At 38.9% G+C, this 14510-nt stretch overlaps 1 protein-coding gene across 6 annotated transcripts in view; it reads right to left on the bottom strand.

Annotated features, from left to right (window-relative positions):
- The window catches only part of PARD3B (par-3 family cell polarity regulator beta), a 388514-nt gene that overhangs the window by 268376 nt on the left and 105628 nt on the right, over window positions 1-14510 (bottom strand). For 5 of the 6 annotated variants that reach the window (XM_059853260.1, XM_059853261.1, XM_059853257.1 and 2 more), the window contains exon 3: window positions 5083-5251. In XM_059853260.1, coding sequence (XP_059709243.1) covers window positions 5083-5251 — 169 coding nt within the window. Of the gene's footprint in view, window positions 1-5082; window positions 5252-14510 lie in introns of those variants that run through there. The other variant, XM_059853262.1, reaches the window with a different exon arrangement.

Raw genomic sequence — 14510 nt, 5'->3', positions numbered from 1 at the left:
AGAACTGACTGCTCATAAGACAAGTGCCTGCACGTAGCTTTAACTCCAACTACCATTACCATTCGTAAGCTTACTTTAGGAGAGAGACTGTAATCAGTCATTCCAACCATTATTTTCACCTAAGTCTTGCACCTGCCTAGAACATTGATCAGATGTGCAGACATGTACATATAAAAGGAGAAAATCTCAGGGATTTGCTATAAAACAAAATTGTGCAAAATTTGAAATACTGAAGTTAGACCTTCCAATGGCAAAACCAAGACACTGCCCTATTCAACAGTGAAAGCTTGCAAAGAGAGGAGTACACTCCTGCAGTTTACAAGAATATTTTTAAACCTGCTATCAATAACTGTTACAAGGAACTATTTCCCTATTTCAACTTTAAATGAAGTTACTAGTTTACTCTAGTAAAGGTATCAATTAAGAGCATAATTTTATTATAATAACCAACAAAGTAATTTAATTGTCTCTGCTTCCAGACAGCACTCAGAAAACAGCTTCAGATTCTTCAAACCAATTCCCAAATAAAGGGAAAAAGAATAAAAAAAGCAACAGACCCCCAAAAAATCATGGAGATGCCTACTTTTATCTTACTTCTTCCAGATCTTAGTATTCAAAACCAGCAAGCATCTTTGAATGCTGCATGTCTTCTGCTGGACAAAATCCTGACTACTTAACACCAAGGAGATAAGCAAGACAAAAGCAACAACTAATTTTGTGTGTACTCAACCATAATTTACCAAATGAAGCAAACAAAACACTGAGCCAGTCATGAGGGCATTTCCAGCTCAGAGTGACTTGTCCATAAAACGGATCCTCCATAAATAAATTAGTGCTCTCTCCTTCCTGCCCATATGGACTGAAAAGGAAAAAACAAATTGACATAATGAAAATAAGCCCCCTTCCTGTTACATGACCCACCATGTGGGGAAAACCACTAGAAAACAACAGTAAACTATGAGGGGCAAAAAGGAAACAGGAGCACTACTGGCACGCTTACAGGTTCACAGAAAATTACAAGACAGTTTATGAGGGCCATAATCTCTTTCCCTGGGATGTGTGTGACCTTACACTCACCATGGGCTGAAGTCACAGAGCTACAAGTGTTCAACACACTGTGATTTCACTGCTCATTGCGGGCTTTTGTCTATACACAGTTTTATAATTCAGAAACATGGTACCAAAAAAGACTGAAGAATTTGCAATGGTATTTGGGGTTAGAGATGTTGAAGTTTATCTCCAATACATTTTTCAAATGTACATCAACTATTTCAGCATTTAGTTGCCTGTACCATCTTCTTTGAGAACTGTTGTCATGGCCACATCACTATTGTACTCTGGGAAATTCAGCTCACAAGAAACAATAATACAAGACAATGTCTTCTGCCATCTTAGCAACTGTCTCAATGCTCTCATAGCTAGAGAAATAACAAAATCAGCAGATCAATTTCTTCCCTGTTTCAAACAGCTGCCTGAACACATTAAATAGTTGTGTGCTTCTCTAAATTTTGTCATATATATTAGCAGGTGCTTTGTACCATTTGCATTGTAGCATGAAATGTTTTCCTTACCCGAGTGCAGATTCTGCCAAATTGGGATTTTCACTTTTTCACTATTAAAAGACACTGTCAGCAACAGCACTTGATAATCCAGAGATGTGTGGCAGGAAGGGAGGCACTTAAATCTGTTTGCACCTCACCTCGTGTTATGGATGCAGAAGATGCCTTGTCCACGAACACTTGAAGTCTTCCAGTATTTTTCTTAAATTAAAAAAGAACCCACAACTGCACTTGTTTGGGAACAGAGATAGCTTTAAAAGCAGAGCAGTGTTTATTTCAGGGAAAAGAAAACAAAGAGCTGAATAATTTCCTGAACTGTTTTAAGGAAAGACATACTAAGAAAGTAATTTGATATCAAGCAAATTAAAATTAATTTTTTTGCTCTAAATTTCTGCCAATATATGAAAGCAATGTAAAATATAAGGGGTTTTAGGCTTTGAGTCAAATATAAGATTGTTTTTAGTTTGGCTTACTTTCAGAGTTACAGATGATAAAAGGAAAACTAAAGGGTAACCAACTACATGATGGAAAATCCATGATTTCAGACAGTCAAGCTGATCACTTTTCTAGAATAACAAACAGGAAAACACCCTCAAAGAACTAACCATACAATAAAAATATCAAAAAGTAAAATTATTGCCATCTCTATCTAAACAGGAAGGGCTTTAAGACTTGGTATAATACACAGTTAAGCTAACTAGGTCACATATACAATTTATAAAAGACACAAATGTTTTAAGGCAGTATCTCATGTGTCTGTTCTAATCCAGTGCAATTCTCTCAAAACTGACAATAGCAGTGTTTAGTTTCATGTGCTTATTAAGCACCAAGCATTAAGTATTACACAAGCAGATCATTAGCCAGACATTGTTTTTACATAAAAAACACGGATCTGATTTCATAAAATATAAAACATCCAACAGAAATTAACCAGCAAAATCGTTCCACAATCTGACAGTTCCTATAACAATGGATTTCCCTCCTAAAAGCATTCTGGAAAAATAGTCAGAAAGGTAAGTACATCATAATCCTTGAAGCACAGCTCTACCATGGAAAGCAACACTTTTTCCCTACATATATATTCAATCACATCCTTGCTCCCAAAATAAGAATAGTTTTATAAATTAATATTATTTATTTCTGCTAGCAAGTGGGAGTCAATTCAATAATTAGACAGAAAGCCAGACTACTGTGGTTCATGCATCAATGATATTGATGCAACCAAATTGTCCTTCAATTTCTTCATTTACTTTTCAATTGGCATCTAATGGAAATAGTCACATAATTTAAGGACCAGGCACTTATACACAAAAGACAAAGGCAAAAATTAAGTCCAAAGAATTGTAAGCCGTGAAATAAAATCCAGAAGAGAAAACAATTACATTACAGAGTACAAACTAAGTTACAGGACTAACAGGTAGAAAATCTTTCACTTACCCTGTAAAATAAACCAGTCTGAAACAAAACTGAAGAGACAAACCCACTACATTTATGATCTCTTCTTTTAAGAAGCAAGCACCATTTTAACTTCAAATATATGTTAGTATTGCACTGAAAACAAAAATAGAACCCTGACTGCTCTCTCCACATTATATTTCATCTTTATGCTCTCCAGTAGGATTTCATAAACACTAGCAAATTCACTATGTGGGAGCTTACTGATGAGCTCAAGAGCTTGAGCACTTAACTGCTTTACATGAAATTGTGTGAAGCTGAAGTACTCCTCTCTCCAAACCTCAACTTATGTAACAACAGCATGCGAGACTAAACACTTTTTTTTTTCAAGTAGTGCTCAGAGGTACTTGGAGAACAATCTCTGCTTTCTGAAACATGCTAAAATGTGTAACAGCACAATTTAAAAATATGCAAAAAATTAAGTGGCAAAACTTTGAACCACTGAACCTTGAGCTACAAGCTATTCCATATCTCGTGCTTACCAAACACAAATACATACAAGTTACGTCAATAATAAGTCTTGTCTCAAGATTTTTAGTTATGAGAAATTCCTGTGTGTCATTAAACATGGAAAAAACATTTTCTGTTTTAGAACATGGAAAAAAAAGGACAATCCATTAACACAAATTTTACTCTAAAAATTCTCATGTACCTTGAATTTTAGAATTTTCTGCAGCAGGCACAAAAATGAGCAGAGACTTCTGTTAGAAGGTAAGTTACACAGCTTCATCCAGTGAGCTTCAGTTGAAATTTTATTTTAGCTCACTGCCTTTTTTAATTACCCCTTCCCCTTAAAAATGTAATTAAAATAGACAAGTGAACATTCCATTTCTCAACTAGTTATCAGACTACTCCATGAGAGTAGCACAACCAGAGATAGTACTTCTACCCTTTCCCCAGCTGCTTACACTCAGATTTTATTGCACAGCATTTGGAGACTGCCAGCAGCGCGGAGGAACAGGGGCTGAGCTGGGCAATGGGCACGGGCAGGATGCAGAGCAGGCTGTCCTGAGCAACATTCATTTGCTTTACAGGCAGACAGTCACAGCATTCACCTTCAATCTAGTTTTGAAAGCTTCTGTACCCAGTACTTAGGTGACAGCTCAGCCCACTCTCAATCCAAGAAAGTTTTCCAAACTGCTTTGTGTGCAACATTCAAGACTCCAGTTGTTTATAATTGGAAACCAGTCTGAACTCCTGGCCATCCAGGCACACTTGAACAACACAGAGCACCAGAGTTGCAGCAGTTCATGCAGTACCCTCTGATATAAGAGAGAATTAAGCAGCAGCCTTTCCTAATCACAGTCTGCTCACTTGAAAGTCAGAAGGGCAAGTAGGCCCAGTTGTGCAACTTCTTCAAAGGCAAAGAGCTGAACTGTTTGCAACCAGCATAACCTACTTCCCACCTCCCACACCCAAAACAGGGCACTAGCTAACTGGTACAAATACTTGCCCATAGCAAGTTTTACACTCATTGAACCCAGGTTCCTCAAAAAAACCCTGTTGTTTTGTTGTTTTGTTTTTTTTTCAATGACTGTGGTATTTGAAAATACTTAGCAAAGGTTTTATCTTGTGCTCTTTCAGAATACTATGATAGATTGTCAGCAACTCCTAGCCCCGCACAGGACATCCCCAAGAGTGCTAAGGAGAGTTGTTCAAATGCTTCTTGAAGTCAGGCTTGGTGCTGGGAAACGTGTTCAAGTTCCCAACCACCCTCTGGGTGAAGAACCTTTTCCTAATATCCAACTTAAACCTCTCCTGACTCAGCTTCATGTCATTCCCTTGGGTCCTGTCACTGACCACCAGAGAGATCAGTGCCAGGCCATCCATGTCCCCTCACAAGAAAGCTTTAGACCACAATGAGGTCTCCCTCAGCCTCCCCTTTTCCCAGCTGAACAGACCAAGTGACCTCAGACTCTCCCCATATGGCTTCCCCTCAATGCCCCTCATTGAACTGCAAGGCAAACAATGGGATGCAAGAAAAAAAATCTTAAAATATATAAAATCAGATTACAGACATACAGAGAAAAACAAAAATGAAAGAAAATACCACACAAGATATACATACCCAGTTTTAGGGCAGAAGGAGTCACTTCAATCTCACCAATGGGCTGAAAGGCAGCCAGCTGAGTTGCTACCTCTGTCTCAAAGGAGTCTGGGCTATTTCTGTCTGTCAAATTCCCATTGGTGCCATCAATCTTACGGGGAGCTTCTTGTTCATCATAAATGGCAATCAGCTATCAAAACAAAAGATAATGTAGTTTATATAAAGTATTTCCAAACTTCACTCTTTAAAAAAACCCCAAAAGCTTATACTTCCTTTAAAGTACAAAATTAATGATCTTATTTCAGAACAGCTAAGAACAAACACAGATTCCAGAAAGCACAGGCATTTGTGTTTAGATACATTGACTTCAATATGACTTAAGTATATGCTTCAGCACTGCCCTGTGCTGACACACATTTCTCAGAGTTAGCATGCTACCATTAGTGTGCATTTTACATTATTTCAAAACACTTAGAGACGAGCATGTTTAGAAACACAGAACAGCATTTAATTCTTGGGGGTAGAGGGTGTTATTAAATCTAAAAACTTTTAGTGCTACTGACTGACATACTGCACAAAGGTAACACAACCACAGAAGCTGCACTGAGCGAGCAGATGCATGTTTTATTTGTAAGAACATAATAACTACATTCCAAGGACAAGATCCATCCAGCACAATGACAGAGCATGAGGTCTCCCTAGCTGTCCAACCTGTGTCTCTGTAAGGATGACTTCCATGGTCTAGCACAGCACACACACACACACCCAGCACTTCTCTACCCACCACGTATCTGTCCATTCCTCCCATCCTGCCCTGCAAGCCTGCACCAGGTACAAGTTTCTGAGAACTGTCACTCACTGGCTCTTACACCACTCCAGGCACATGGGAAGGCTCCAAAGTCTGCTCTCCAAGGTCATGCCATGACTTTGTGTGGCCATGAAAATGATTAAAAACACCACAAAAATTATTTTTTGCCTCTGTTAACCTAGTCTTTAACAAAGATTATCCTTTTGGATAATCTACTAATATAAAGTGATCAGACTGTGATTATGCAGCCTCATCAAGAAGTGACACATATGTAGCTAGGTGTAAATTGTATTAAAGTTCCAGGAAAATAGTTAAGCATGTTACAGCTCTGGGAAAACAAACCAAAATACAATTAAGACAAAATAGAAGATATGATGTTCTCAGCTCTGGGATGCTTGGCACTCCAGAGTCCTCTCCAAAAGCAGAAGAGGTAAGAGTAGCAGTTCAAGTGTTTTCCCTACCCCACCACCTGAGATGCTATAGTTCTTGTGCCATTTAAATGGCAAAGACTTTGCCTAAGGTGCTCATTTATTTTACTTTTTCTGCACCCCTTCAGATTACCCTATTGTTTTCCCAGCTAATCATGAAAAATACCACAACACACACAACTGGTTAGGCAACATCAAGATATACACAGAAACAAGTTTAAAGGATTGATTTACTACTTTTCATCTCTCTCTGTGTTATTTTAAGGTATACATATGCTCTCTCTTATGAATATATTAGTACATCAAATCTCCTCTGACACTTCCAGGAAGTGTCAACAATTATATCCTATGAAAAACAGTATACTGAAACAAACGTTCAAGCAAACTCATTTGCCCAAGGGAAGAAACGAATGTATCAAGGAAAAGGAAAGAAAAATCCTGAAGTGCTTCTAAAAGGAAGAAACTGACATTTTCAGGTCTTCCACTCATTTATAATTTGGTTGCTAGAAATGTGTCAGCTCACATTTACCAAGACACATTTCAGAGACACACAAAACCCCTTAAATAATTAGGTAGAAAACTTGCTCTCTTTTTCCATATCGAGCCTGTTTCATTTCCATGGCCGTACAACTAAGTTTTTACAACACACAATTTGCTTTTTACTTTTTACTTGTCCAAAGCATATAGAAGATTCACTCCAGTAACAAGGACAACTCTCTCTGTAGTTTATTCCTGCATAACATGTAAAGTACCCAAGTGTTCACACTGCATTAGTTATGTCCCAAAATTACATATAGCCAAAAAGGCTGAGAACCAGACACGAACAGACCACAGCAATTTTCCCCAGTACCAAGAAAAAACAAATCAAACCCCCCATCTTATTGTATCTTTCATTTGTTTCTAAAATGACTATTCATGTTCCTGCTATTATGGCAGCTCATTCTGATGCACTAAGTTCCACCAACATTGTACACCAAAAGGTTTGCTTTCTCAGTCTCACTTTTGTTGTGGAAATTTAATTTCTGCAAAAGAGGCTGTTGCTAATGAAGAGGAAATGGGAGATTGTGTAGGACTGTGGCACTGAAAGCACTTTAGGTAATAGCAGGATACAAAGTTCATTTGAGCATCCACAATGTAGAATGGACTAAATGGAACCTGGCTGTGATTTGATGGGAACAACTCACATCAACCAGACCAAGATGAGTTTCCCCTTGGTTTCACACCACAGAAGTCATATTAGCTGCTATATTACTTTGGAATATTCTATACTTACTGCCCCAGGATTCTGCAGAGGTGAAAAGCAGGAATTGGTTAAAAAAAAAATAGACAAAGTCATGGAAAACACCACAGTTAAATAGATAGGTAAAAGCACTACCTCAGTCTTAGAAACATCCAAAACATGTAGTGGTATAAACCAGAAGGGCAAACCAGGACAAACTGATGCTATAATTACTCTACTTCTACGTGCTTTCTGCAAGTACTTTCCACTGGTCACAGGCAGAGACCAGGGCAGCAGCCACATACTATTGCATACTGTGGTTTCTAAGCACCACACCTTTCCTCAGTCCCCTAAACTTCAAATGAATCCTCTGCAGAAATAATATAAAATTATTTTAACAGCCAAATCAGGTCACAGACTCCTGATGCTGTGAGATATGGCAGACCCCTTACCTACCTGCCAGCCCCGAGAGGCCAACTGCATCATGGCCACAGCACGGCCATTTCCCTGCACTCCCAGCAGGGCTGCTCCAGCTCCTCACCACAGTCCCCTGTCACTTGCCCAGGGTGCATGGCCACGTCCCCACAGCTCCTTTTCAAGGGGCCCTCAGTGCAGGGACTGGGGTGGCTGGGTGCTGCCCCGGGGGCTGAGGGAGTCCTGCATTCAAAGGCCCTGCGGAGGACCCAGGTCAAAGTTTTGACTGCAATGACAATATCCTCATGTCACCGAGGGTCCCTAAAGCACCTGCCCTAGCACTGGGTGACACTGCCCAAGAGCTGAGGTTACAAGTCAAACACCTTCCTCGGCACCTGCTCAGGAATGAGCTGGCTGTGGGCAGGTCGAGGGGCAGAAATCACAGCGCCCAAGTGCGGGTACAGCCCCCGGATCTGCACCTTCCGGAGAAGGATCACAAACACGCGACTCCACGTGACTCGCCTCTGTCAGCTCTGCCCCGTGAGGTACCTGCTGCTCTGCCACTCTTGTTCACCAGACAAGAAGGTTCAGCACATGGATACATGCTGGCTCCTCTCCCCCCAGCTCCTGCAGCAGAGGCACGAGAAGAGATGACACTAGGTCCCCTCCCAGCTGTACCCACACCAGCACTCAATTTCCACACTCTGAGCACGAGCAGACAGGGCACAGCTGCAAGCCAACACCTGCAATACAGCCTGGCAAACAGCTGGAAGAAGATTCCACCTGAGCCAGACCACATAGGCCCAACACCTGCCTGAAAACAGGAAGCCTCTTACTGCTAACATTCTGTAAGTGACTTCTGAGAGAAACTCAGAGTTCCTTAGTCTACAGGCACTATTTTGACAGATAAAAAACCCCAAAAAACGATGAAAACCTATTTCTTTACAGTATGGAACACAGCAGTAATTAAGTAACACAATCTAAACTCCCATTTTTTACAGAGTGTGGGAAGGAGACGCTACAGTACTGTCTGTGGAGATAGCAAAGACATGATGCCTTTCCTCTCCAGTGAAATAAACTTTGTTTTCCAAAATGTTTATTTGGGAGAGAACTCTGCAGGACCACAGTTGCAGCAGCATCTTATCAGTAGCAATTCTAACAAATACACTGCTAATCAATCAAAGTATTATAAATATCTGCTTCAGCCTTTCAAAGGGAATTAATACAATTAAGGTTATGTAAATTAACAACTCAAAAATAACTCTCATAATTGACTTCTCATTTCCAGCATGGAAAATTCTTTAATTGGAACAGACTGCCAAAATCTTCTGATTGAAAAGAATTTCAGGATGCATTAAGAAATCCTCACAAACATATCAATAAAAGAACACCACTGCTGGCAACACTAGTTATTCTTTACCAATTCCATATTTTCAAATATTGAGAATTCAGAAGGTCAGCTGATTGGGCTTTTCTTAACACATTAAAATATTACTGTAGACATTAGTAAATTGAGCAATTTGTACAATTTTGTACACTTGCTGTAGTCAGGCATCTCCTTTTTAAAGGTTATTTAAGGAACATGAGTATTTATTGTGAAAGATATATATGTATTTCTGTATAGGTGAAATGGTTCTACAACCATAATTATTGTTATTGCAATATCTATTAATATCCTACCAGTTACACAGAAAATCAATAAATTAGCAAAGTTTAGTACTTATCCATCATTTTTGGTTATTGAACTCTCTCTGCCAATACTGACATAGTCACAACACGAGGCAGTAAAAATGAACACTTCCACTTTACTAGCATTTTTTGTGGTGTCTTCTTACAAGGCACAGTGACACAGCCAAATTTTAACTTTCTATGATGCCCTATGGTGGAGCTCTTCCAATACTTTACTGATATTTCAAGTGCAAAGCTTGCAGAGAAGTAAAACAAGATTATGTACAAATTACACTACTCTATTCCCCAACAACTCATTGGATTAAGGCCCAGCAAAGGCACACTGCAGCTGTGCCTCCTGGGCCTGAGGAGGGACACCACACACACAAGAGGCATCAAAACTCCTTCCAAATTAATACTGCAACAGTTTTGCTTCAGTCCTCACTAATTAAACCTAATTAAATATAACTTCATGGAGTTTCAGAACTCTAAAGAAAAACATCACCTTTAAACAAATAGCAGCCATTTGAGGCACTTGTTTGTTAAGTCAGAAACAGCTGACTTTGCCCTACACAGCATTTTAAATGAAAGGTTTCATAATTATTTCTCTTCAAACTACACTTTTGACAACTAGATTATTGTTAATAAGGTTAAAACCTGTATATTTTACTAGCTTTTCTGTACTGAATTAGAAAATAGACACCACTACTTCCCTTCTGACCCCAAACACCAGGCATTTACATCAAGTACTAAGGAAGAAATGGCAAAATACAAGCTTGTTTGCAATTAAATTAATCAGCTTTCAATTACTGTCAGGATAAAATCACTAAGAGAAGTTCTCCGTCATAGGCTAGCATTGGTACATGATTGAAAAGATACGATTTTCAACAGCTGAAATTACATACTCAAAAACAAAAAGCAATTAAATGTTCAGCTTCTATTAAATTTTTCATTCAAGTTGGATGGAGATATTTCCTCCAAATTTCTTTTTTTCACATTCACTTTATCTAGATTCTTCTCTCACTTAGGGACAACCAGAGGCAGGAAAATTGTGGATTTATTCCAGACATGTTTGTTCCTGTTCAGGTACTCTGTCCATGATTTCAAACACCCATATAGGAAAAAAAGATTTCTTTTAACCATATCTTTACTTCTGATGGCCAGTGCTCCTGTGAGAGTGGTTCTCAATTGCTCATAAAGTAATGTGGCTAAAAAATGCTCCCTTTTTGGGGTTCATTAGCAAAAGACTTTTCACAGAAAGTTCTGAATTTTAACAAAGAGCTGTCAGGAATGAATGAAATGCTCAGTGACTATTTCATTGAGCTTCACGGCATAAGGAGAAGTGATGGCTTCAGCTACAGCAGAAACTGATGCTTGCCACAGGACCAACAACATTACTTTGTTCTCTGGTCCCTCAGTTTGGGATCTGTAGGACTAATCTTGCATTTTTACCTCTGCACAGGTAACAAAGAGATACAAAGATACACAGTGTCTCTGCATGCGACACACTGATACCAGAACACAGCAATGTTCAAAATAACATTTAAAAATAATTTTTAAAATCAGAACTTCCATGAGTTATACTTTTAACTTATGCCCACAAGGGGACGAGAAGACTTTACATTGAGACAAGAAGACTGAGAGCAAAGTGTGCCATATGTTGAACCAAAAAAAAGAAAAAAGTATTCACAAAGACACTGTGAAAGTTGCCTCACTCCACAAACCAATTAGTGTAAAATCAGATTTTATATATTACTTATGAAAGAATCCTGTTCAAATGGTTAAAAGATGAAAGCCTGGTAACAGTACAACATAAAACTAAGGTAATTAGGGTACCTCAAAATGGATGAAAGCATTATTTAATTTTTCAATTTAAAACATTCCTGAAGCTCTACAACCTTTCATCAATATTCTTTCAAGGTAGTCTTGTGGTATATACTGATGAGTGTTTGAAATTAAACTCTTGCATAATAGCATGCCTTGGAATTCCTTAAAGTTAAAATAAAGGCTGTCAAGGAAAAATACCAATACACACACCATATGGCAAGCCTTCCTTCACACCTACATATGAAAACAAATTACAGATACATTACATAAAAGCTACAGAGATTAGATCATCTTGTTTACCTACATGCCAAAAAACCATACACCAAAGTGTCTTCCCAAAGACCACCTGACACTTTTCCTATCCTTGCTATTCAGATTTTCTTGGTACTGTCCAAAAGCAGCAAAGAACAGAATCCCACTACACTCATACAAACACTGGTAGTCTCTGCTCTGAAAAGTTTCCAAGAACACAAAAATATTAACTAGGAAGAGAAGCAGCTGCCAGGCCCAGCTACTTCAGGAAGAAGGAAAAGGAGTTTTTGAAAGGTCATTAAAAAAAAAAAAAAAAAAAACCACACTGACTGATTGATAAGCCCTTCTATAATTCTTCTTCCTGTCCAACCTATTCCTTCGTGGGCACACGTGACTGTACTTCAAACAATGCAGCTGATTGGGTACTTAACGTTGATATTTGTGGCAAAGTTTGATGAGCCCTTCAAGCATGACTGAGATGTAATTTTTTAAGCCACTTAGTAACTACTTGAGAGCTGTTATGGAGATCCATAGTACAATACAGACATTCCTTGAGGGTTGACTTTGGGTAGCTTCCCTGGCAGATATAAATGCTAGTGCTAAAATGTCAAGGATTTATAATTATGATGGCGGATGCATAAAACACATAAAACAAGCCTTATTAGGGTTGATTGAAGTAAATATACCAAAGGACATTTCTCCTTTCTTCTGTAAAAGACTCATGTTCAATGCTATTTGTAGCCTGTCACACTCATTATGCTTTCATGTGAAATAGCTTCTGAGTTTTGCTAGATAACAAATGCCCTTTGCTTTTATTCTTCCTCTATCCAAGTGAAAAAAAACCAAATTGAGGAAGGACTGGGGAATGCAAGACTGATTATTTCCTTTCTCCTTAACTTGAAACTGAGTACTTTCACCTATATGGACTTTACAGAAGATGAACTAATTTTGGAGAGTCCATTTCAAATGGCACTACAAAAATGTAGATAATTAATACTAAAGACTGCATTATTTACTAGAACCATCCTTGTCAAATGCACTTACTGGAATCAGTCATTGAAAAGGAAAAATTTACTGTGCCATGAAATAAGTGTATACTTAGAAATGAAAGTGACACCCTAGTTACTATATTGTGAATAAGCAGCAATGAATGTTCGCTCTCATAATATCAATTATAGCAACTTCATAATATGAATTTCACCTTAGAACACTGCTTCAATGCTAAATTAACTGCTTAGTTACACAGCAACACAAACTCCACCTGACAGAACAAGCATCCCTCTTGAGAGAGAAACCACGGCAACTCTGGATACTCCAAGCCACACATGGTCAATGGAGGCAGGGGGTGGAAAGCCAAATGAGGAAGCTCAAGCTGCCCCCAGCTCTGACTGAGGCACAGGCATTCCCACTCCTACTTTTAGCAGGCACCTTGCCTGGCATTCAGAAGACTTCTCCAGCACCAACCTCTTCCCACAGCTTTCCATATGGCTTTTCAAGTCCTGAGCTGGCTTCAAATGACCTTTGGATTATATAAGCATGTGAAAATCTTCAGAAATTTAAACCAAAGTAAACTGTGCTGAAGAGGCATTATACCACCTCATCAAAGACCAGAGAGCATAATTGAAATTTTTAGGAATTTGCATGGCTCTCCATACTCTAGGCAATGATTTATGATGTTAAAAACCAATTTGTATTAAACACGTCAACTTTCTTTTATTTTCTAGATTACAATTTAATGAGGGCCCACAGAACAATTTAGGTTGGAAAGATCTCTGGGAGTCACTGGTTCACTCTCACTCCTTTGAGAGGAGGCCATACTGGCACGTGGCTCAAATTTAAAGTTGTCTCTGGTTGCTCAGAGCCAAACCAATTTTTGTGCATCTGCAAGAATGAATATTTCACAAGTCTTTGGGCATCTGTCTCAGTGCTTGACTACCCTTGTAGTGCAAAAAAAGGTCTCTCATATCTGAACAGAATCTTCCTCTTGACCATTTAATGTCCATTACCTCTTCTTTTCTCACTGTGACCTTTCAAGAAGGTAGGATGTTATCCCCTCCACACTGTCTCTCATCCTATGAAGTTCACTTACCCTTTCTCCCCACGTCTCATGTTCAATCCCTGATCTTGCTGGTGATCCTGTGCTGAGCTGGTTTCAGATATGTCAGTGTCTTTGTTGCACCAAAGGAGACCAAAACTAAATACAACAGTCCAGCTGTGGCCTCACAAGTGCCCAACAGATGGAATTGCTTCCCCTGGCTACTGTCCTGAGTGTGTACTTAGCCTTCTTGGAGGCAAACCTGAGACAAACCTAGAACAAATTCTATCAAATTCGCTTTCTTATTTTCTGTCTTGTTGACCTGACAATATGCATCATGTGCAAAAATACATTTTTGATTTAGCCCCAGTGACTCAATGACAGCATATGAATTAGCTGTTTGATTGGTTTAAACAGCTTTGATCTTTTTAGAGGACATTACAGGGTGGGGCAGTAGAACTTTGGAAGTAGAAAAAAAACAGTACAAAAAACACTTGAATTGTAAAACTCATCAGAAAGTGTAAAACCATCTGTACAGCATAGCACACACAACAACTTCCATTAGTACAGACAGGCTTGATAAATCTTGGGATGTTGCCACACGTCATGCAGTTCTCACACTGTGTTTCTGTCTGTGCAGAAAAACATTTCAGTATTTACAACTGCCAAGAGTCCTATTCCTACTGATGCCTTGCTTAGTGAGACTGCATTATTTGCCCTGTCTCTTGACAGTTTATATGTCAGGCTCTAGAAAGGCAAAAGTAAGCTTACAAAACTGGTTGTCACCTTGATGAGGAA

The sequence above is a fragment of the Haemorhous mexicanus genome, chromosome 8, assembly GCF_027477595.1.
Source record: "Haemorhous mexicanus isolate bHaeMex1 chromosome 8, bHaeMex1.pri, whole genome shotgun sequence".
Lineage (NCBI taxonomy): Eukaryota > Metazoa > Chordata > Aves > Passeriformes > Fringillidae > Haemorhous > Haemorhous mexicanus.
Note: the sequence above shows the minus strand (reverse complement) of the source record. Positions and strands in the feature narration are given on the sequence as shown.